Source organism: Podarcis muralis, chromosome 2, assembly GCF_964188315.1.
Source record: "Podarcis muralis chromosome 2, rPodMur119.hap1.1, whole genome shotgun sequence".
NCBI lineage: Eukaryota > Metazoa > Chordata > Lepidosauria > Squamata > Lacertidae > Podarcis > Podarcis muralis.
This window is the reverse complement of record NC_135656.1, coordinates 34370622-34393863: the sequence shown is the minus strand read 5'-3', so window position 1 is coordinate 34393863 and position 23242 is coordinate 34370622. Positions and strand designations below refer to the sequence as shown.

Sequence of the window (23242 nt, the reverse complement as noted above, 5' to 3'; positions counted from 1 at the left end):
TTCATCAAACAGAAAGCTGTTTAATAGTAGAGTTATAAATAATCACTTGTCTAGTTGCTTATGGCAAACAAGAATTGTCTCTAGGTGACCTGGCAGAGGTTTTTATCAAAGTTGGTTCTTTCACTTTCTTTTTTCTAGGTCAGAATATGTATTATGGAGTCAGGGGAGCTAGTAAAAAAAAAGGGGGGGGAGATAACTTTTGTGAATTTATTTGCAAGGATGCTTTATGATGTATACAGAGGCTGTTCTTTGGAAATGGCTTCCTCCAAGGGCTGTTCTCTCATGTATGTTCCTTATTTGATGACTGCAACATCAAATGATGGCTCACATAATTCTATGGGCCATCTTAGGTAAGATACTGCAAATAAAACTTTTAAGCATGTGATGAATAGGCATGTGTGAATCAAGCCAAAGGAAAGCTATTCATACCACATATTGAAGTTAAGCACACTTTAAGTGAGATCAATTTTAAGCTAGTTGTTCATTCATTCTCACATGCCAGTGTCAACTAACCAATGGCCCAAAGGCACTGTAGAGAAAGACCATTCACGAGACATACAAGACCAGGATGTCGTTTCAATCTTTTACAACTTAATTTTCAGCCTGGTTCTACTTCAGCATGCTGCCAAAAGCCATTGCTGAGGAGTACAGAATTGTAACCTCTTTTACAATCCCCCTGAAGACTGCTTTGATGCTAACTAGGTCATTCTGTATTGTGAACAAAACCCTCTGTCTCAAAAGAGACTAGAGAAACCAAGATGCATATACACAGGACTCAGTACTGACAAAGTCACCTGAAAATGGAGTAAACAGGATTTTTAATTTATGCAAGTCAGAAAAATGAGGCATTTTATTTCGGCTAAGATTTTCTCCAGGTCGTTTCTTTTTTCAAAGGGCCAGTTGAGAAACCGGATTATCGCCCTTCCAGGCTGGTGCTATGCAAAGGAAGGCATATGGGATATATTTCCCTTCCTTGTCTTGTAGCAAAGTCTCAGACCTCACATGTTGCAGCTGCCATTCTCTACCACCACCGGTAGTGAGCAAAGGCTCGGTTAGACTCTGCTATCTTGTGCAACTCATGCTTTTTCTTTATGATAGGTCCTTCATTGCTGAAGGCAGCCAGAAGCTCTTCGGAAAGCTTTTGGTGCATAAATGTCCGCCTGTGTTTGTTTTCCCTGCATTCCCTGAGCAGCCACTTCATGGCTAAAAAGCGTCGGCGGTTGTCTGACAAAGGGGTTGGGACCTGCAAGAGGCAAAAACAAACAAACCCCATCAGAGATTAACATAACTTTATATTGAATTTACCGTATTTTTCGCTCTATAACACGCACCCGACCATAACACGCACGTAGTTTTTAGAGGAGGAAAATCCATAGGCATGCCACCCGTAGGCATTCCCTCCATAACACGCAAAGACATTTCCCCTTACTTTCTAGGAGGAAAAAAGTGAGTGTTATGGTGCAAAAAATACGGTATACTGTTTTTATCCTGTATTCTGTTCTGCGAGCCGCCCTGAGATCTTATGAAAATCTAAAATAAATAGAATTTATTTAGCACAGAATTAGGAGCACTTAAGTACCCTGAATATGTTTATTTGACTTGCAAAACTTTTGGATATTTTTAGATAACAATTTCAGCAGGAAAATCAAGGCTGCCAAGCTGGCGAGCAAAAGTTGCAAAACAAGAAATGGTTTGAAGGCACTCAGTGGGGCTGGCCTACCTAAGGCACTTTGCTGCCTGAGGCAGTGCAGCAAAAGGTTCCCTCCCCACAAAATCAAATTATATAGTACCCCAGGCCAACCAAGTTATTGTGGCACTTGAGGCAGAAAATCCTGCAAGCACCTTCCCTGCTCCTAGCGTTAATAAATAAAATAGCTAACAATTGTCCTTTCATAACACAGCAAGTGAGCTGCTAGAGGTGGCCACTCCACTCTGCTTCTTGGTTTCTGTCCCTATCTTGTACCCTCTGGTTGCAGAACCCATTTCCAATATTTTTTCAGCAACCTTTTAAGCTTTTCAAACTAAAACCTGATGTTCTCAAGAAGTTTCAAGTTCACGTATAGGCAGGATATTACAGGTCGCTGGAGATCACATAATACAAGTTTCAAAGCGATTCAAAAGAAAAATACCAAGGGGCTGATTATGCTATAGAATGTTCCTATCAAAATAAATGAAACCAGCACAAGTAATAAAGTTTATATTGTTTCACTGCCAACTGCAACAGAGCAAAGTCCGAAACTGAGGCTACATGGGTGGAAGTTGAAGTCCCTGGAACTGTGGACTGCTATGGATACTTAATGATAGCAATGGTTCTACTTTGGGGAAAAGATAAGCCAACAAGCCAGGGCTGCTTTAGATTAGGCATGAGGAACCTTTTTGCCCTCCAGATGTTGCTGAACTACAACTTCTGTCAACCCCAACAAGCATAGCCTATCATGAGGAATAGAACATCTGGAGGCCGAAGGGTCATCTCGCCTGCACTAGATCATTAGTTTCTTGCTTACCTGGTAGTTTTTGCCTCCTTTCTGGACAGTCATCAGCCCAATGACAGGCTGGCAGTTGCTCAGTGCCTGGTGGAAGATAGTGTATGGATTGCACTCAATGTTTTCTTTTTCCTTCTCTTCCGCTTTATGGTACTTCTCAAGTTGCTTCCTCTTGATTGCTTCTAAAGTCTTAATTGAGGAAAAAAACCACTTAAAAATAAAGCCCCCGTCCTCTCCTGTGAAAAACTCCATTAGCAATAATATTGACACAACCACAGCATGTTACCCTTGCATGTGGCACCCAAGCCCTTGAGGGCTTTTTCAGTCAAGAGTTCAATTTATAAATATATAAAATTCCTTCATGACTACTGGAAATCTGGCCCAGACACTCTCAAGCCTCAGAGCCACTAGCAGACATTTTCTGCAATTTAAAAAAAAAAATGTTATAACTAACCCAAGGGCCCTTAAAGAAAGCTGAAAGTTCCTGGTCTAGACTGAATTTAAGGCTGAAAGACAAATTTCACAATAATTACACACCTACAGCACTTCCCCTTTCCATAAGGAATGACAGATGTTACATATAATCTGCGATACTGCAAGATTTGTCATTCTGTTTGCAAGGCCTCTAACAGGAGGGAGATTCAAGAGCTGTGGAGATGCTGAAAACGAGAACAAGGATGAAAGGACTAAGGAATATGGCCTTTAAATAAATATATATGGCCTTTAAAATGGGAATACTCTTTGTCACATTGACATTAATGTGGGGGTGGAGTGGGGGGAAAGTAGCAGAAACCTGAGAAGTTAACTTACCTGATTTATGATGTTTCGGGCCAAAATTTTATTTCCTCCCTTCATCATCATGCTAGTGAATTTGCTGTAATGAGAAAACAAATGGCATTCCTGTTATCAGCACCACAGCATAAGATCCCTGCAATGAAACTCTGCCATTACACTGATCAAGCATTCCAACATTTATGGAGTTTTGGGGGGAAAGTATCAGTTTCTCATTACTGTATATGCCTTCGATCCACCTGGCACATTCCTAGAGAGGAAAGATCAAGAGATCGGTGGCAGTTTGCTGCTTCTGCCACTGAGTGCTGTTGCACAATATCCTTACTTTTGCATCACAACAGGGCATCGTGCAGGCATGTGGCTGCTGATGGGTGGCAGCAGCACCCAATTCAGAAACAGATAGTGACATTTGGAATGGGAGGTTCTTCAGCCCAGCACATCTATGTTTCTACTTCCCCACAGTGCCCTCTGGTAAAGGTGCCAAATCTTTCTTCCCCACATGGTGGTACTTGGTGATGAAAGCAAACCAGTACAAATAGCCTATAGCCCTAACTGGCAAAGAAAGTAAGAACCGTCAAAGTCAGAACACAGTTCAGATTTAGCATCCTGTGTCCAACAGCAGCCAGCAGGAGTATTCTAGACTGGTCTAATTTATAATAAATCACTACACATTAAGCCCCAGTACTTTAGGACATTTTGATGCTGTACTCCCTGGCTATTTCAACTATCCAATATACTTTGGCCAACTACATTATGAAATCAATGAGATTTCTTTGCTAAGAGATAGACATAGGCAAAAAGACGAGATTCAATCAAGTATGGCAGCATTCAGACCTGATCAGTGGATCATAGAATACAGAGCTGGTGACATTGGAAGCGGTGGCTTTTATAGGTCTGACTTTTTTGAGTTCCAGTTTGGCTTTTTCCTCATCTGATATTTGTTCTGGAAGTTTATGATACACTTCTTTGTTCACTTCTGGTTCAAGATAAACGGGACTGTATCGGCTCCATCTGACTTGAGTCAGCCTACAAAGGATGTGAAAAGCAGAAAAAGAATGTTACATGAATATTTTCAATCTGAAGAAGTGAAACTATTCTGGATGCAAATCCTATTCCCATATCCAATTCTGTAACCCAAATCCATTGGGCTTAGATACACCTGCTTCTACATAGGATCAGACAGTTCAGTTTCATATTCATTGTCAGGATAGCTAGAATGTAGTTACAAGCAGCTTTTTTCAACCCATTCTATGAACGTTTTTGACAGATTAAACTCCATGTCACAATGCTAGTATGGAGTAAGAGGATGATAGTTCTCATTGGACATTTCACACTGATCTGACATATCTTAAGTGAGTATTACACTAAGGAAATTATACAGTTTTTTGTTTTTGTTTTGTTCGTTGGTGGCATCCTGGGCTAAGCAGAATTCTAGGCCCTGACAAAATGAGAAATTTCCTTCCCACTCTACAGTTCTATGATTCAGGTTTGTGCTAGTCAATGTTGTTGGCTTGCATAATGTGCCCCAGATACTCCAGTCCAAAAGACCCTACAGTGCTCGCCCATATCCCAACATCTATCACGTTAGTATGCAGATGTGGATAACGTACAAAATTATTCCCTTTCTTTCCTAAAGAGGGACACGGCAGGTCCACCAAAAACAACTCTTCTGATAGCAAGTCACATAAACATGCCAATTGAAAATATAGAAGTCAACTTTGGGAGGGCTGTTTTCACAAAGAAAACTCAACAGTATCGTGAATTAACAGTTCTATATAAAACAGAGCTATATAGAAAACAAAACCTAAATAATAAATTATTACTATTATTATTATTTGAATTTATATACCACCCTATACCCAGAGGTCTCAGGCCAGTTCACAGAAAAGATCAACATAAAAAACACTATATATATATATACAACCCAATAACATCCCTCCAAAAAAGCCACATTTTAAAAGGACATAGAGTGTCAATACATGCACATATTCTCTTGGCTTCTATAAGCTTTTCTTTCAAATGAGATTTCTTGTTCTCTTAGGAGGCGTGGACCGTAAACACGGATGTACTTTTAACGGGCATGCTATCTACCGTTCTACTGTGCCGCTCCGTATTGCAGTTGATTCTCTCAACTAGAGATATTTGCTAGACAAATCTCTCCCCAATACTGCGACTCATTGGAGGCGCAGCAAGGATAACCCAGGATGCTCTAGTCTAGGGAGTGATATCAGGGTGCGAGCTCAGTTCTCAGATATGAGCATCTGCATCCCACAAGATCCAAATCCTCCCAGCCGCTCTGCCGGAACCTCTCCCACCCCGTCGGTCCCCCGTTTTCTTACCCGGGCAACCAGACCTTCCAGGAGCCGCACAGCCGCTGCCTCGCTGCCCCGAGCTTCTCCACCATGGACGCAGCCATTTTGCTTCTCTCCCCAGGACCCCACCTAGGGCTGTCCAAAGCTACTGCCTGAAAAAAAGGTCGCTTTGCTTTCTTGCAGTTGCACACCGGTCAGGCTTCTTGCAAAGCAGCTTTTTGCAAGAAAAAGACAGGCAGAAAGCCACGCTGTTGCTATTTCCTTAACGTTGCGCAAGCGTTATTCGGTTTCTCTTCAGGCGGCGTAAACAGGCTGCCCCTTGCCCGCGCAAAGGCTCGGAAACTGATCTCACTGTATAGTTCACTGTGCAAAACCAATGCCGACCCCGCTAAATTCAACGTATTGCTAGTCTAAAGAAACGAAGACTGTGCAGGCAGTGCGACAGGCGTGAGAAACAGGAATTTTGTGCTCCGGTGCCATTGATGGGCTGTCCTAAAAGGCTGCATCTTGTTGCAGAATATTGCAGCTCTGCAGAGCAATGGGAATTCTTTATACTGCATTTGAAATAAGAGAGTTCTGACATGGAGATTTTTTTGGGAGGGGGAATGTTCCCACCTATTTTTGAAAGCTCTTTTGAGGAGGTGACCCGAAAAGTCGGAACGGGGAGGAAACAACAACAAGGGTCACGATGACTGAACAATAGCAATGATTTATTAAGCTGATGGGTGTTTTTAAATCGAGCCGATCTCCTGCTCAGTAAAATAACAACGAGAGCCTGATCATTAGCCCTTGCAGGAGGAGGTGGAGGCGCTGATCCTCTCCTCTCCTTCCCCCGCAGGGGCCGGGCCCGGCCGGGCTGTGGCGTCGCCGGAGCGCGGGGCGGAGTCTCCAGGCCGGCCGGCAACATGGCGGAGGCGGAAGGGGAAAGCCTGGAGTCCTGGCTGAGTGAGTAACCCGCGTCCTCTCCCCTTCCGCCGAGCAAGGGGGGTGGGGGGGGGGACGGACGCCGGTAGCACGGCCCTCCCCTCCTCCCCCCGGGGCCGGGAAAGCAAGCCATGGGGCGCAGGAGAGAGCCCCACCCGGAGCCCCGGGGTGTGGGGAATGGTGGGGTGTGAGGGATGCTTGGATCTCCTTAGAGGCAATGACACCCCAAAGGGAAGGTCTGGAGGTAGATGGGGAGAAGGAAAGAGGGGGACGGTGGTGGGGCAGAGATGTAGGGTATTTTGGGGGGGGGGGAGAAACACCTGGGGCAGAGGATGTAGGGCTAAAGCCAGAAGGGCCAGACGCAAAGGGCGTCTTCTGTGCCCCTAACTATCTGAGAGGGGAAATAGGATGGTGCAGCTTTTCTTGACATATTGGTCCGGCCAACATTTCGTTTTCTACACAGTTATTAGAGGTCAAAGAAGCCCCTGATGGTCATGGCTGTGTTGGTCCGCCCTACCTGTGGCTGTCACCTGCCTCTGTCCAAATCTGTGCCTCTTACCTTTTTGCCCACCCACTCCGTCCTGGCTATAGATTTGTGCCCAGTGCTTCCAATTCCCATTGCCCGCTTTATGCCAGGAGTGGGAAACCTGTGGGCCTCCAGATGTTGTTGGGCACCCAGTTCCCATCAGCAGCCTCAAGCAGCATAGCTAATAGTGAAGGATGTTGGGGCCCATAAATTGACAATATCTGAATGGCCGTAGGTTGCCCTACCCCTCTCTTGTGCCCATAGAATAGCTTATGACGAGAGGTTCTCTTGACTTCATAATATTGGGCATTTAATGATTCAGGGACTGGAAATCCATATGTTGCTCTGCTTTCCTTACTCCTCCAGGTTCCATTTAAGGTGACTCTACTTCTCTGTTGTCTGTGTCTGTCTGTGCATCGCTTTATACAGTGTACATGTTGTTGATATTATTCGACAGCTTTGTGGTCTTTTGAGAAGACCATACAGATTCCTCATGCCTGTTCAACCTTGCCTCTGCCTTTGCAAGGCTTCTTTATCAAGTTAGTACTCCATTTTTAGGAAATCATAACCCAAGCAGTATACTGCTAGCTATGAACCTGGTAGGGCCTAGTTCAAATTTTACCTCAGCCATGAACTTAGCTAGGTGTCTTTAGGCTAGCCATTATCTCTCAGACTTAGTACTGTGTCTGTAATATGGGAATAACAGCGCTTGACTACCTTAAAGGGCTGTTGCAAGAATGACTCAGATGTTTGTGACACTCAATGAAAATTGGAAATGCGCTATATTCATTAGCAATGTTTGCTCCCTGATCATTTGTGGGAGTCCAGTCTATGGCTGTATCACTTCTATCTAATACTTCTTCTCCACCCTAACATTAAAATATTTCATAACTGGTAATTAGTTATACAGCAGTAGCCATTTCCTGTGTGTAAATGGGACACTTAATGTATTCCTTTTGTAGCATCCAGGGTGTCTTGTAATGTGCTCTGGTTACAAGCTATGTCAGCTAGGTGTCTTTTTATTCATTTACTGCTTTTATAGCCCACCTTCCTTTCAAGAAGCTCAGGGCTGCATACGTGATTCTCTCCTATCCTCTTTTTTCCCTACAGCAACCTGTGAGGTAGGTCAGGCTGAGAGACAATGACTGACCAAAGGATACTCAGTGAATTTCAGCAGCCCCTGCACCACACTAGCTTTGACTGCCTCATGTACCTGAAGACAATGCTATATATTTCTGTTTGTAAAGGTCCTTTATTGTATAGGGCTATCTCCCAGTTCCTAAAATAGTTCTTGCAGTACATTGCTGTTATTATCAATTTCCATTGTTTCTGAACATGCCCGGGTGATTCCCCCCCCCCCCCCGCGATTTAGGGTTTTTTTGAGGGGGGGAATTGCCATTTACTGAAAGAAATGTAGCCACCCCCTTTGTACGTGTTCTTTCCATCCACTCAGCTGATGCTTCTCCTTGCAGCTGTGCCTGTCTCTGCCTGAACTCTTCCATCTTACTCACTTCCTGGTCATTTCCTCCTTTCAAATTCTACAGCTCCTAAGCTCCCCCAGGGAAAAAAATGCACCAAAGAAAGTTATCCCCCCCCCCCCAGCTTGTTTCTGCATGGAGTTGGGTGCTAGGTCTTGCTTTTTGACCCCTGCAAATAAAAAAGCTCCGTCTCCAATATGGATCCAGAAAAACAACAACATGTGCACTTGAATGAGCAGTGCACTCAAACCGAGACATCTAAGCAGAAACCCAGAGCTGCAATTGCAGTGGACACAGACAGCCTGAAGTCTAGCCCTATTAACCAGTGATTCATTTCTTTTTCCTTTTTCTAAAAGAAAGGTTGTGAAATGGGTGCATTCTACTAAGTAACTGGTTCCCTTAGCTATAAAGAGCACTTCTCTATCCTTCTCTCATTTTCCTGCTTGTTTCCATTTCCTCTCTCTAAGTAAACTGTATTCTGACATATTCTTCAGTCTGTACCAAAATTACGGTATTCCTCAATTAATGTTTTATGTGGAAGGAAACAAATGTTTTTCAAGTTAAAAGACATAAGAACATTCCTGCAGGATCAGTCCTGCACAAGGACTTCCGCTAATGCACAGAGGCCCTTTCATACTTTACTTCAGGGTTGGCTGTTACAGGTGACCTCTTCAATGCTCCTTTGTTAAAGTGATGTTGCTATGCTGGACAGGGGGGCATAGAACAGGGATGACGAACATGCTTCCTTCCAGAAGTTATAGAATCATGGACTTGGAAGGGAACACTAGGGTCATCTAGTCCAACCCCCTGCAATGCAGGGATCTTTTGTCATTGGACTCTACTTCCCATTGGCCCCAACTTGCATGGCCAAAGGTCAGGGATGATGGAAGTTGGAGTCAAATAACATATGGAGGGCCACACATCCCCTCCCACCTCCGTCACAGGAGGTGCACGGCAGAAGTGCAGTGCCATTTGCTGGATCATTATCTGATAAATGAGAACCCAAGTCTCGAGTTTCAAAGAACCCCTCTTAAGAATTATTATTTGCAGGTCAAAAGTGGATATTCTGTTTTTTACCAACAGAAGTGGGATGATTTAAGATAAAAAATGAACTGTATTGCCATTTTCTTTTTACCTTTAAGATTACCAATCTCACTGGGTGACCTCAGTCTCGCTGTTTCTCAGCCTAACCTCCCTCGCAGGGTTGGTGTGAGGATAAAATAGAAAATGGGGAGCACTGAAACATGTGTGCCACCCTGAGCTCTTTGGAGGAACAGATACAAATGAGATATATTGTAAATATAATCATTGAATCACAGAGGTCGTTCTATGGAAGAGCCTGTGAAATCACCAATATCTTTTGAACTACTTCTTATAGACTGGGGGTGGAAAGCCATTTGTTCAGCACATTGGGGACCACACTGTGAGCTGGAGGTCTGTCAATGCTTTGCCTGATTTTATTTATATGGTATAGCATGAATATGTTAAGATACTGGGCTGTGCCCTAGTGAGCAGGTAGCTCTTCCTTTTTGAAGCTTATTTTGAAAGACCTAAAAGGTAAAGGTAAAGGTACCCCTGCCCGTACAGGCCAGTCTTGCCAGACTCAGGGGTTGTGCGCCCATCTCACTCAACAGGCCGGGGGCCAGCGCTGTCCGGAGACACTTCCGGGTCACGTGGCCAGCGTGACATCGCTGCTCTGGCGAGCCAGAGCCGCACACGGAAACGCCGTTTACCTTCCCGCTAGAAAGCGGTCCCTATTTATCTACTTGCACTTTGACGTGCTTTCGAACTGCTAGGTTGGCAGGCGCTGGGACCGAGCAACGGGAGCGCACCCCGCCGCGGGGATTCGAACCGCCGACCTTTCGATTGGCAAGTCCTAGATGCTGAGGCTTTTACCCACAAGTATTCCTAATTATTAGGATGGTGTTATAGATATTCTTGAGGCCGAGGATTTTATTTGTATTGTAAATACTTTCCTGCTACTGAATACATTTGTGGTACATTCAGTATTTACTGAATCACTTTCCTGCTACGAAAACAATTCTGCCCAATTTAATAAAATGATGTTTATGTATGTAGTAAGGATTTGCAGTGACACATCTCCTCTTCTTTTTATTAACCCCATGGGCAGTTAGTCACTGAATATATCCCCATATTTATGAAGGAAATGTTTAAGTGAAAGGACAGAGCAGAATTCCCGATTCCAGGCTGCTGAAAGTTTAGCTTATATTGCATTTGAAACTAAGCAATATAAATATACTCGGGGGAGTATATAAATATATTCTGGGGAGACGCTGTGAAGACGTAGGTCCTGAACAAAGACAGGAAATAATTACAAAAAAGTTGGGAAGCAGATCATGTTTTCCCAGTCACAGCAGAGAGGATTCATCCATGCCATGAATTATTATTATTATTATTATTATTATTATTATTATTATTATTATTTGCCTTCAAATGAGACTTCAAAGTGTCAACACAGTGAGAAGCCATGTCAGCAACCTGATACTTCTATCCCGATGTTGCAGTTGGACAGGTGATGACCCAGCAACAAATTATCCCCTCTTATTTGGGAGGTAACATAATAGGATGGTCTTTGCCTGAGCTCCCATTCCTGCCAAAAAGCAATGGTTGAACCTGGAATACAGTACTCAGTTGCTCCACACAACCATCTTCTTTTGCTTTTGTATTCTCTGCTGTTCCTGTAGCTGAGTCATCTCCACTAGGTAGTGTCTCTAAATGTGGCATGCAAACTGTGAGACAGGTTCCCCCAGAACTCCGAGTTGGGGCAGGGACATAAAGACCATGTGGGTGTAATGTAACAAATCTACAGAGGATAGAAATATATGAGGCTGCTTACTAGCAAAGATTCCCTGTTTCCTGAAGTTTGTGTTTGAATGGGTAGCCATCCTTGGTTTTATAGGGAATATACAATGTTTTGGTTTAGGGGAGTGGAAATAAGTTTTATGAGCAGTGCTGTGTTGATCTGCTACAAGATGTGATCCAGATATTTTGACACCAAATATCCTGGGGTTGCACTGTGGCAGAATTATTTATTTGTTAATTACGAAGTACCATCCTCTAGGTTGCTGGTGCTCTAGCCCTAGAATGGAACATGTCAAGTTCGGTCTCTTGAGATGAAGCCTGCTGTGTACTTATTATTTTGACTGTGGCAGGGTAAAACTTTTTCCATTTGGGGACTACTATAGTAAGAAAGTGAGGCTCTCTCTTTTCTCAAATGTTAAAACATTATATTCCTACAATATTTGCACATACAGCGGTACCTCGGGTTACATACGCTTCAGGTTACAGACTCCGCTAACCCAGAAATAGTACCTCGGGTTAAGAACTTCGCTTCAGGATGCGAACAGAAATCATGCTTTGGAGGCGCGGCAGCAGCAGGAGGCCCCATTAGCTAAAGTGGTGCTTCAGGTTAAGAACAGTTTCAGGTTAAGAACAGACCTCCGGAACGAATTAAGTACTTAACCCGAGGTACCACTGTATAGGCATCTAACAGCCATGAGGCCCAAATGTTTTTGGATGTACAGTACATGATTTTTGTATACACACAGAACCCCTGGAATTGAACCCCCGCATAAGATACAGTTGTACTATACAGAAAATTTCCCTCAGAGGTCTTGCTTTTTTGTGTACATGTGGGAGAGAAAGCCTAGGGTTTGTGGTCTGATCCCTCAAGGTGCTGCTTGTGTTCGTAAGACTGACTATTTATGAATCCTTTAGACAGATTAGAGCCTTGACTGTGAAGGGTTCCCAAATGTGCCCTCTTGCTTTGTAAATGTAAAAGATGTTAGTGGACCATGGGGATCCCAATAAAAGAAAACGGCATGTAAGAATGAAGTCAAGCGCTCCTCTGCGCTTGCATTTGCAGGCCTAGTGAAGATGTCCCAAACAATTTGGTTCATTGTACTCCTTGTTCTTTGTTCTTACTAGTTAATCATCTTCGGCTTGTGTATGCTGCCTTTGTGCCGACACATATGGCGCTGCCCTAGAATGAACAGTATTTCTTTCTCTCACATTTTGCCCTGGTCAGTTTTGCTATAGAAATTAGGTTAAACCGGGTATCTCTGTGGAAGGTAGCACAGTGCAAAGTCTCTGAGCGGAATGATCTGGAGCAGATGAAACATGAAATGCAAATCTGTCGTGATACCTTGCGTGTTCTGCAATCTGCTGCTTTCAGAGCTGGGGGAAAGGAGGGGAAAAACATCTGAGAAGCAGGGCTTAGTGTGATCAATGGTGGCTCTTGCTTCCAATGAGAAATGTGAAAGCCTTTGATGAATACAACACTATTTACTACAACGGTACCCACTACAAAGCAAGAGTGCAAACCGGTGGAGGCTGATCCATTAGGGAGAATGGGGCACTACCCCACCCATATCAAGATGCCCTTGGCCAACTCCCACCTGCCTGCCTTCTTATTTACAGATGTGGCCCAAGCTGTCAGCTTCCTCCTCCTTAGTAGTCTCAGTGTTGCCCTTGTAGAACTTAGCAGGGTGGAGAATGGGGGCAAGACCAGAATTATTTGGCTCTATCATTGGCTTTTGTGGGGAAAGGGGGGTTGACAAGGCACTTGGAAGGAGCGGAGAGTCAATATATGGGAAGGAAGGAAGTAGCCAGAAAGAGGGGAATAAACTAAGAGATGGCACATGTGCAGTGCATTACAATTCCTAAACAACAGGCAGAAAACCCACTGGGAAGAATTCAACAGTGTTTCAGCTTGCTGGATGGAACAATTACTCCTCTATTCCCCGCACACTGGTTTTTTTTTTGGGGGGGGGATTCTACCCACACTGACCCCCCGGATGTGAGAAGGGGAGAAAGTCCTGTGCAAACAAAAGTTATTGTGCAGGGTTTCTGCTGACAGGACTCATTTCCAGGTGATTTCGGGGGGAGTTGGGGACCCGCTATTCTGGGGCGCATTCTCAATTCAGGCAAGGCAACAGTGCCCCATGCAAACTGAGTGTGTGAAATGCTCTCCAAACCTCAGCAACATGAGCAACTGCCGTAGCAGATATACAGTACGGGTGTTTCTTGGCAGATGAGCTCATGTGGAAAGGGTTCTTTGAAGACAGAAAATGTGAGCACCACTGTGAATATTCAGGTCCCAGGTGTTGAATATGTCCCACACTGAAATGTCAGAGGTATGTTCATAGGTGAGATCTCTGCAAAATACTTTAAAGTAACTTGCTTCAAAAACCCTTCTAAGCAGAAAAAGACATGCAGAAGCTAACATTGCTTTAATTCTCTTCTCTCAGGTGTCAAGTGAAATCTTTTATTTCTTGTGGAAAGAACTTTCCATAGGCAATGGAAGGTGTGGATGTGCTCTAGTCGGAACTACCATGTACCCTTCTGAGTGTGAAGTGCAATGCTCTTGAAATTCCATTGGAATCAGTGGGAGAAAAGTATCTCACTTTGCTTAGATTGCACCCTTGATAAGTATACAGTTACAGACTATGCCTTTGATCCCTGGAATGTTACAGTTTGTGTCAGATGCTTTTAGGTTTTTAATGACTTCCTTGCTCAGTCTGTGTTTCAGCGGAGCAAAACTGAATGCGGATTTGCCAGCTCGTTATGTGATAAATTGGCAAAACTTGGAGCAAAATGGCAAATAGGGGAACGATGCGTGGCTGTTTACTTCGCTTTCTAGAACTGAGCTTTGTAATACGTTCTTCACACTATTTTTCTGCCGGTTTCATAACTTGTAGCATTTGATACTCAAATTTTGACTGATCGGACGTGTGCTGAAGTCAAGGAGTGTGCAGTTCCTCAGCAGGAGAGGTTTTAATTTCTCAGAGTGAATGAGAAGAAGGTGGCAGAGTGTACTAATTTTCAAGCGCTACCCTGTCCTGAGGAAACAAGACGCCTTTTGTGTGCATCTTGGATTAACAAGCTTGTGTTTCTATTCACCAGATAAAGCCACCAATCCTCTGAATAGGCAAGAAGACTGGGAGTACATCATTGGCTTCTGCGATCAGATCAACAAAGAACTTGAAGGGTGTGTGTCCAGAATTCAAACCGCATTGCAAGGTTTTGTAGAAGTAATTTTAAATAACCTTGGGTGCTTTGATGCTTAATGTAATGTGTTAATTTAATGTGAAAGTGTTATATAGGGACAGGCAGCTGAGATTTTATGTAGACAATTTTGTTCCACAGGAGGGCCCCTCCTAAAATCTGGAAGTTTTAAAGGTGTTTTTTTTTTCCAGGGTATGCTTGCAGATAAAATGTTGGAAAGTGTGAATGCAGCTTATGTATTTAAGCTGCAAAAGTGAAGCCTATGTCATTTGAATCACATAGTTTTTCACCTGTTTACCCCTGCCTCTGTTTCCTATCCCTGCCCTCGTTGTTTCCTTTGTGTCGATTTCTAGATTGTAATCTTCTTGAGGTATGAACCATTCTGTCCTCTCCTTCTTTGTAAAGCATCATCTACACAGACAGCACAACTAACTAACTAATTAAATAAGCAAGTAAATAAATAAATTAGTAAAAAAATGAATGATTTCAGTCCACAGATAGCCGTGAGATTGCTGGCTCATAAAATCCAGTCACCACAGGAATGGGAAGCAGTCCAGGCCTTGACTGTAAGTGTTCTTTAACTCTGTTTTTAAAATTCTGCCCACTGTCTGTGTGTTCAGACAGCATAATTTCAACCAGTGTGACATCCAGTTGTAAGGGCCAACTAGCACAATGACAATTCTAATTATCTTCCCTGTACAGTCGTACCTCGGAAGTCAAACAGCTTACGAGTTGAACATTTTGGCTCCCGAACGCCGCAAACCCAGAAGTGAGTGTTCCGGTTTGTGAATGATCTTTGGAACCCAAATGTCTGACACGGGTTCTGCAGCTTCTGATTAGCTGCAGGAACCTCCTGCAGCCAATCAGAAGCCGCGCCTTGGTTTCCGAATGTTTTGGAAGTCAAACGGACTTCTGGAACGGATTTTGTTCGACTGAGGTACGACTGTACAATGTTTCTGTAAAAAGCAGTCAGGTTCTGTTTAAGTGCACAGTCCAATATTTAAGTAACCAGAAGAAAATCACCAGGGGACTTGGGTTGGTTTCCTGGGGAGTCTTGCCTTATGCCAAGCACAGGTAATGTTTGAAGGTTTCGTAGGTAACCTGTGACTAATTTAGGGATCTCTATTCAGATAGGTCCATCTTGAAACCTAGATTTGTCTTGTGTGTATATGTGCATTTTACTTGATTGCAGGTGCTGGAAGCTTGCATGAAGAACTGTGGGCAAAGATTTCACAACGAAGTAGGGAAGTTTCGTTTTTTAAATGAGTTAATTAAAGTTGTGTCTCCCAAGGTTAGTATGGTTTGCTTTTTCTACACTTGTTTATATGTCTCATTTGCTTAAATCCATAAAACATGTTGTGCATCAGATTCTACTGGAATCAGCTGAGCTGTCAGTAAATAAATAACATTCGCACACTTCAGAATGTTCCTCACTTTCTCTAGACCATTTATTTCAGTAGCTGGGGGACAATGTCCAACATGTTTAAATAGACATGCGTGTTGTACAGAGAAGAATTAACCCCAAAATAGTTCAAATTAACAAAAAACGTTGGGTTACAAATCTGTGCTGTCTGATCTAGGAGTAATTCACGTTTAACTCTGTGATACTTCTGAGCAGACATGAATCAGCCACATTCAGATACTGATAAACACCTAAGTCTGTTTTGAATGGATGTAAATAAAATAAAAATGTATGCTTTTTCATCTCAAAGCCCTCACATTCCCTGAAGAGATTCTTGGAAAGCATTTTTGATGTACTTTTTATTATTACTTTATTTATGATTTTCAATTCTATACATTTCAATAATTTTACAATAATTTTAACATTTTGAAACTCAACTTCCTTCCCCCTCCTTCTGTGGTTCCTTAAATTTATTCTGCATATCCAAATTAACTTAATTTGCTCATTTATTCATCTTCTTTAAATATATACTCTTATAAAACGTCAGGTTATTACAATAATCCTGCCACTGTTCTTACCTGCTTACAGTTTATTTGTAAATATTCAATAAACCATTTCCATCCTTTTATAAAAAAATTTGTTATCTTGAGTTCTTATTTTTCTGGTAAGTTTTGCCATTTCTGCATATCCCATAAGTTTTTTGTAGCCATTCTTCTTTTGCTGGGACTGCATTTTTTGGTGTACTTAACAGCACCTTCAACTGACTGACAAACAAACCAACAATCATTTCTGACTGAGACTGTGGCTATGTACACACTAACCTGTTCGTAGCACAAGTAGTGCAGTTTTTCTCAGTCTGGAATCGTGCTTGTCCTCAACATCCCTGCCTTGCTGGGACAGCCTACATCCATTTTCATTTCTTTTTAAATGGACACAGTCAAACTTGCAAAATCAAGATGTACGGTATTTTCAGATCAAGACCCAATTTCTCAAGAAGAGGTTTTCAGGGGCAAAAAATATGCAGCAGTTCCAAATCATGTTTGGACTACATAGAAAAAACAAGTACTCAGTCTTCATGGACTCTAGAGTAAAATATTATATGTACACAGCCTGTATCTCTCAGACAAGACACAGAAACTGTTTTTGAAGTATTGTTTGCCCCACAACTCACATACCTAATGGTTCAAAGTATGTTCTTTTATGTGAGGACAAAGAAACCAACATCTTTCACCTTCTTGGCTATTCTTGCAGTACCTGGGAGACAGAGTGTCAGAGAAGGTCAAAAGCAAAATAATTGAGCTGCTGTACAGTTGGACGGTGGCTCTGCCAGACGAGTCCAAAATCAAAGACGCCTACTACATGTTGAAAAGACAAGGTGGGAAACAATTTTCTTCTTCAGCCTTTCATATACTCCTTAAGCTGCTGTTCAACAGCACTTTATAATTTTGTGACCTCAGAGGTAGTAGCTTCTGCACACCTAGACAGTGAACCAGTTTGATCAAGAGTCATGCTGTCTTATCCCTCCGGTTGCAGAATCTTAGCTGAGCTGTAGGGTTCAGTGCTGTGATGATTATGGCCCTGGCTGCCTATTTTATTACCATTGATTTCCAACCCATACACCAGCTGCTTATTTCTTTGTCCCTCACTCCTAATGCTTCGTTTGAGGTCCCATGATAATCAGGAAGTGTCAGGCAAGTAAGAGAACCCAGGGCAAGCTCACACGCTCAAGGGCACAAACATGGGCTTACAAGATCATGAGAGGGAGCAAGTCTTAAAGACATCCCAAAGTGAATTACAGGAGTTCAGCTGCAGACAGAAAAGCCCATCATAGCCTGTCTGCAGGTGAGCTGCATACTGGCAGTCAGTAGGAACGAGGCTCGGAACATCGTCTGGTTCTTGTCTGTTAATTGTATACGGCACTGTAGCCTTTTACTTTTATCTGAGATGGCAGTGCACTAAGAGCACCATTTGCAGGTAGCAGACCCTAGTTCAATGCATTAAGATGGCTTTAATAGGATAGAGCTTGCTGGTTTTTGTGCGTGCAGGCAACTGGCAGTGAACAAGCAAGCCCAGAGAGCTTTCCTGTAAAGAGTGACAATGTTTTTCTTCCTTTCTGCATCCAGGCATTGTGCTGTCTGACCCGGTAATTCCTGCAGAGAGTACCCTAATTCCCTCCCCTCCAGCTCGTCCCAAAAACCCTGTGTTTGATGATGAAGAGAAATCCAAGGTAAAGCTAACTGCAAAAATTAGCACTGTAATTCTTAGAACTTGGCAACAGCTGAGGCATCTTCTAGCGCTTGACAAAGGATAGCAAATATAAAGATCTAAACCACCACCGCCTCTCAATCTAGTTTGCTATAGTTTTTTTAAAAATGTCCAAGGTTCAAATGTTTTGAGTAGTTCCTATTTCTCACGAGTGTTGTAGCATGACAACTTAACTTTTTGGAAGTTTTCACAAATGCTTTTGTATCTTACAAAATGTGTTTAACTCCTTGTTGCCTCTTGTTGAGGGCGGAGGAGACTCGCCTCTTCTGCATGTAGAGTAGCAGTGAATCTCTCAGGAATACTCGCCTGACTTTAGCCAGCCATGAGCCTAGGGGTCGCTTCCAACTCTATGATTAGCTTCATTTAAATTTCTCTTTACTGTTTGCTGAAAGAGAGAGGGCAAGAACATGTTATGGTCTTTAAACTATGAAAAAAAATGAAGCAGAAATGAAGTCTGGGAAAGCCCTGCATGGCTTCACTGAAGAAAATGTAAGACATGTTGTGTATGTATGTGAACAGGAGAGGATGATGAAGTTTGCAAAATAATAATAATAATAATAATAATAATAATAATAATAATAATAATAAAGGTATTTGTACAGCACTTTCCCTAAGGACTTAAGAGCTCTACTTTCATTTTCCCTGTCATCCATACAACACTCCTATAAGTAAACCAGTCTTATTATCCCCATTTGCAGATGAGAGAGAGAGAGGAGTTAAACTAATTTAAGGCTGGGAATTTAAAAATCTTTTAACTAGTTTGGACTAGTTTTAGAAAGATGCAATTTAGGATTTAGTAATGTGCATGCTTAATTGGTGGCTGTTTGGTTAATATTCTTTTTCCATTTATATACTGCTCTTATATTCCATTGACACATTTTCAAACTCTAGTTATTGCTGAGTTTATATAGTTTTATCATTCCTATGCTTTGATTTAAATAGATCTTTCCAATTTATTTTATGTTTGGTCTGACTCCAGTCCCTTTCTGATTACCATTGCCACCTCACTGGAGCGAAACTTAAGAACTTATACTCTCAGTTAGTGACTCACCTAGAGCACTCAGTGAGTTTAGGCCTGAAGAGGGATTTCCAAGTCACGGCTCATGCTCTTGAACATGGTGCAGATTCCAGCACTTCTGTACATTGAGGGTCTTCTCCAGCGCTGTTGTTTGGCTATTGCAACAGACTTTCTGCTTGCACAGTGGAACTTTTCCCTCTTCTGCTCTCCCCTGCAGCTCCCCACAGACCCTCACCCTCCAGAGCAGACTTTGAGGATGTGTGGGGAGAGGAAGGGGAAGTCCCATTGCGTGAATAGAACTCTGCATGCACAGGATTGGACACAACCCAGAAGGACTATTGCTGTAGACTGCTGCTGTCTCGAGAGAGGATGGAGTAGAAGTGGGTGTCATCCCTAGCTGTAGTTGTCATAGAATGCCTCTGGACCAACCATGCTGAGGTTGGGGCAGACCAGTATAACCCAACATTGGCTCCCACCAACCCCGGTCCTGATTCTGAAGTAGCTGGTGATGAACTTCCCCTATTGGAGCACTGAAACCACTAGCCTGAGCAAATTCATATGATGTACGTTCCAGTAGCATCCACGTTTCCTACTTCTGTTGTAATGTGTTCATGATCAGAGTGCCAAAGGTTGGGTGCTTCAAAGACAAATCAAAACTTGGTTAACGCAAGCATAAGGTATCAGTTCCTCTACTGAGAATCTGCAAAACCAGGAAAAGTTCTGTCACTCCTAAAACACTTTTCCTAAAAGTTTTTTTTCCCTTTTTGCAGCTTTTAGCTAAACTGTTAAAAAGCAAAAATCCAGATGATTTGCAAGAGGCAAACAAGCTTATTAAATCTATGGTGAAAGAGGTGAGACTGAGCACTTAATCAACATATCTGTAGGGGTGATCATTGTTTGGGGCTTGTTTTGTCATTTTAAGTATTTTTAGAATATTTGAGCCATACCATTGGGCTGCTATAATGTCAGAAGACCTGAATATCTGTGCTGTCTGTAAACAATGCTCTGGTTTCCTTCCTGAGCGAAACCCAAGTTCTTACCCAGGTTTGATGCTGCAATTAGAGTTTGCATAGTAAACTAAGAAAAGCTGCTCAGTGATTTATAGCCCCACTTTGCCTGGTATTCCTTGGGGTTACTGATAGCTGCCGATGCCCTAGTCCTTTTCCTACTCATCCTCCCAGTCACAGCCCTACGCTGTGCAGAACTAAGTGTGCTTCCGTCCATTGAAATTGGTGGGCTTAGGCATGCCTAACTCAGCTGTGCTTAGGATGGGGTTTGGGGTACAAGTTGCAAGGACAGACGTTCCTTTTCCCTCTAGTGCCATAGGCTGTCCTTGTTGGGTATGACATTCCTGTCTCTGATTTCCTCTGATCTTACATTGGCCTTTTGCATTTCCCCCCCAAAGAAAAGCATGAAAGTTGCTTTGAAAATAGGCAAGCAGCATTTCTGAAAGGCTTAGGGAGCAGAAGGGGCGAGGAGTTGTCTGGTTGTTCAGGGTTAACAGGCCCTTCTTGCGGAGACCAGATGCAAAGAAGGACAAGAGCACCTGTGCCTTTAATGGCTGCCTGGAAGAGAGAATGTGGGCAAGTGTACCTTTTCTCAGTCTTGCAAAGTGAGTTGCACCTGCCAAAACTCCCCTCTTCTAGGCAACGATTCCGGTTACAAGAGCTTTGTTCTCCTGCTCGTTTGGTCATCCTCGCTTCATTTCCCATGGCTTCCTGTTTCTCCCCATGATCTATGTATCCCTTTCCCCCTCTAGTTCAATATATAATTTGCTCCTACCATTTTACCTATTTTTTTGCAAACATACCTAGGAGTAAATCCCACTGAATAAAGGAGTGGGGTGGGGTGGGGGTCTTGTTACTATGGATTGAGAGTTGCCTGTTTTGCAAATGTATCCCCAGAAGTCAAAACTTCAGGACTATTTTGATAGCAGAAGGTAGGGGCTCTGTAGACAGAATTCTGTAACCACTGGTGATAAGTAACCAGACTTCTGGATTCTTCAGGCCAATTTGTCCTGGACAGTAGCGGAAGAACAAAGGAAAGACTTATATTACCTCTTTTGCTTTAAAATTTGAAGGATGAGGCACGCATACAGAAAGTCACAAAGCGCATGCACACGTTGGAGGAGGTGAACAACAATGTAAAGCTGTTGAATGAGATGTTGGTTCACTACAGCAAAGAAGACTCTTCGGAGGCTGACAAAGAGCTGATGAAGGTGAGTGTGAGTTCTCTGCTGGTAAAACCTTGAGTGCTTGTTACCCTCTGCTTTTCTTTTGACTTCCATCTCCCAACATGAAGGAATTTTATAGCCCAGCTTCCCCTGCAAAAATAGGTGCAGGCATCTGTCGCCCCAGTTTCTTCTGGGGAGGAAAAAACTTAAACACAAAGCAGAGTTTCCAAACAATAGACCAGAAGCAATTGTACTTCATCCAGCAGAGATTCACTTCTACTGAAGGCAAATGAGCATAATGGTCACAAATCCAGTATATTCAGGGTTGGCACAGTCCATAAAAATCGAGTTGCAGCACTTACAATAAAATTTACAAAAATGTATCATAAGACTAAACCTTAACACTATAGCATACAGAAGAGGACACCAGAACAAAGGAGAGAGAAAGAGAAAGTAAAACCCAGGCTCCTTCTGGCTTATATTTATAGTCAACAAGATCTTAATTGGAAAAGATAAAAGAACCAGTTCAAGCCAGCTGTACTCAGCTTCTCTATAACCTGAACAATCCTGAAGCTTCTTTCATACAGAGAAGCTTCCAGAAACCTCTTGAATGAACTAGAATAAGAAAGATCTCTACACATCAGATCAATACTTTCTGCACTAAGAAATGCAAACTGACAGCATCACTCAGCTAAGGAGAAGGCAATCGAGGAAAACAAACAAAACTTTTAATGATTACTGGTTATTTTCAAGATATTTCCAGGTATACAACATTGGGGTACGTTAATTACATTAAAAACAACAACCCAAAATGCATAACTGTAACAATACAGTGCACATCTATCACCAGCATGAAAGAGGAATAGCCAGAGGCAGTCGTTTACACTCGGGTAACACCAACTGCTCCTCAGGCACCAGAAGCAATTCAGGAGAAAAGGTGTCTTAGTAATAATGCCAATTAGAAGTTCTTCTGAGTGAGCGGTGTCTGCACAGCACCTCTGACCCACTACATAAGTTTAAAAGTGTTGGCAAATATATCTCTCTTGCTTTCACCCTTTATGACTCAATGTCTCTGCATCAATTTTTCTGTTAGCACAAGTGTCCACATCTTGGACCACCAATGTTGTATCGAAATCTTGTGCCAAGCCTTTGCAGTGGTGATGCCTTGGGCTTTTGTGCATAAGTAAATGAGGTTACCGCTCCGGCGGGAAGGTAAACGGCATTTCCGTGCGCTGCTCTGGTTCGCCAGAAGCGGCTTAGTCATGCTGGCCACATGACCTGGAAGCTGTACGCAGGCTCCCTCGGCCAATAAAGCGAGATGAGCGCCGCAACCCCAGAGTCGGTCACGACTGGACCTGATGGTCAGGGGTACCTTTACCTTTCCCTTTAAATGAGGTTTCAGTACAAAGGCTTGCACATGTCCATTTTGACTCATTGGCTCCTATCTCTCACCTTATCCCCACCCTTCCCCAGGAGCTCTATGACAGATGTGAAACCAAGAGGCGGACGTTATTCAAACTGGCCAGCGAGACAGAGGATAATGACAGCACTCTGGGTAAAACAATAAGTTTTTCTTTGCAGGACCGGAGGTAAACTGGGACATGCTTTTGCCTTAATAGGTGGTTAAAAACCTGGATATTACCTATAATGTCAGCTGAAAAGAATATATAATCCATATAGGTAAGTCAGTAGTGTTGCTTAGAATATCAGATATATATCATAGGAAGCTGCCTTATACAGAGTAAGACCACTGGTCCATCTATATCAATATTGTCTACACTGGCTGGCAGCAGCTTCTCAAAGTTTCAGGCAGGAGTTTCTCTCTGACGTACCTGGAGATGC

The 23242-nt window shown here is 42.9% G+C and overlaps 2 protein-coding genes across 8 annotated transcripts in view; one reads left to right on the top strand and one right to left on the bottom strand.

Moving 5' to 3' along the window:
- Positions 1-801: 801 nt before the first annotated feature.
- MRPS7 (mitochondrial ribosomal protein S7) lies at positions 802-5840 on the bottom strand. Its single transcript, XM_028716858.2, has 5 exons — positions 5615-5840; positions 4110-4301; positions 3294-3357; positions 2505-2672; positions 802-1243 (listed from the first exon to the last, which is right to left on the bottom strand). Exons 1-5 carry the CDS (start codon positions 5689-5691, stop codon positions 1022-1024), a joined length of 723 nt encoding a protein of 240 aa, XP_028572691.1. The 5' UTR covers positions 5692-5840; the 3' UTR covers positions 802-1021.
- Positions 5841-6362: 522 nt separating this feature from the next.
- Positions 6363-23242, top strand: part of GGA3 (golgi associated, gamma adaptin ear containing, ARF binding protein 3) — a 29032-nt gene continuing 12152 nt past the window's right edge. The window contains exons 1-9 of one of the 7 annotated variants that reach the window (XM_028716851.2): positions 6363-6532; positions 14441-14525; positions 15033-15108; positions 15735-15833; positions 17196-17319; positions 18068-18171; positions 19998-20078; positions 21308-21445; positions 22874-22955. In XM_028716851.2, coding sequence (XP_028572684.2) covers positions 6493-6532; positions 14441-14525; positions 15033-15108; positions 15735-15833; positions 17196-17319; positions 18068-18171; positions 19998-20078; positions 21308-21445; positions 22874-22955 — 829 coding nt within the window. In that variant the 5' untranslated portion in view covers positions 6363-6492. Of the gene's footprint in view, positions 6533-6583; positions 6756-6841; positions 7416-10965; positions 11049-13060; positions 13672-14440; positions 14526-15032; positions 15109-15734; positions 15834-17195; positions 17320-18067; positions 18172-19997; positions 20079-21307; positions 21446-22873; positions 22956-23242 lie in introns of those variants that run through there. The other 6 variants (XM_077924187.1, XM_028716850.2, XM_028716854.2 and 3 more) reach the window with 6 other exon arrangements.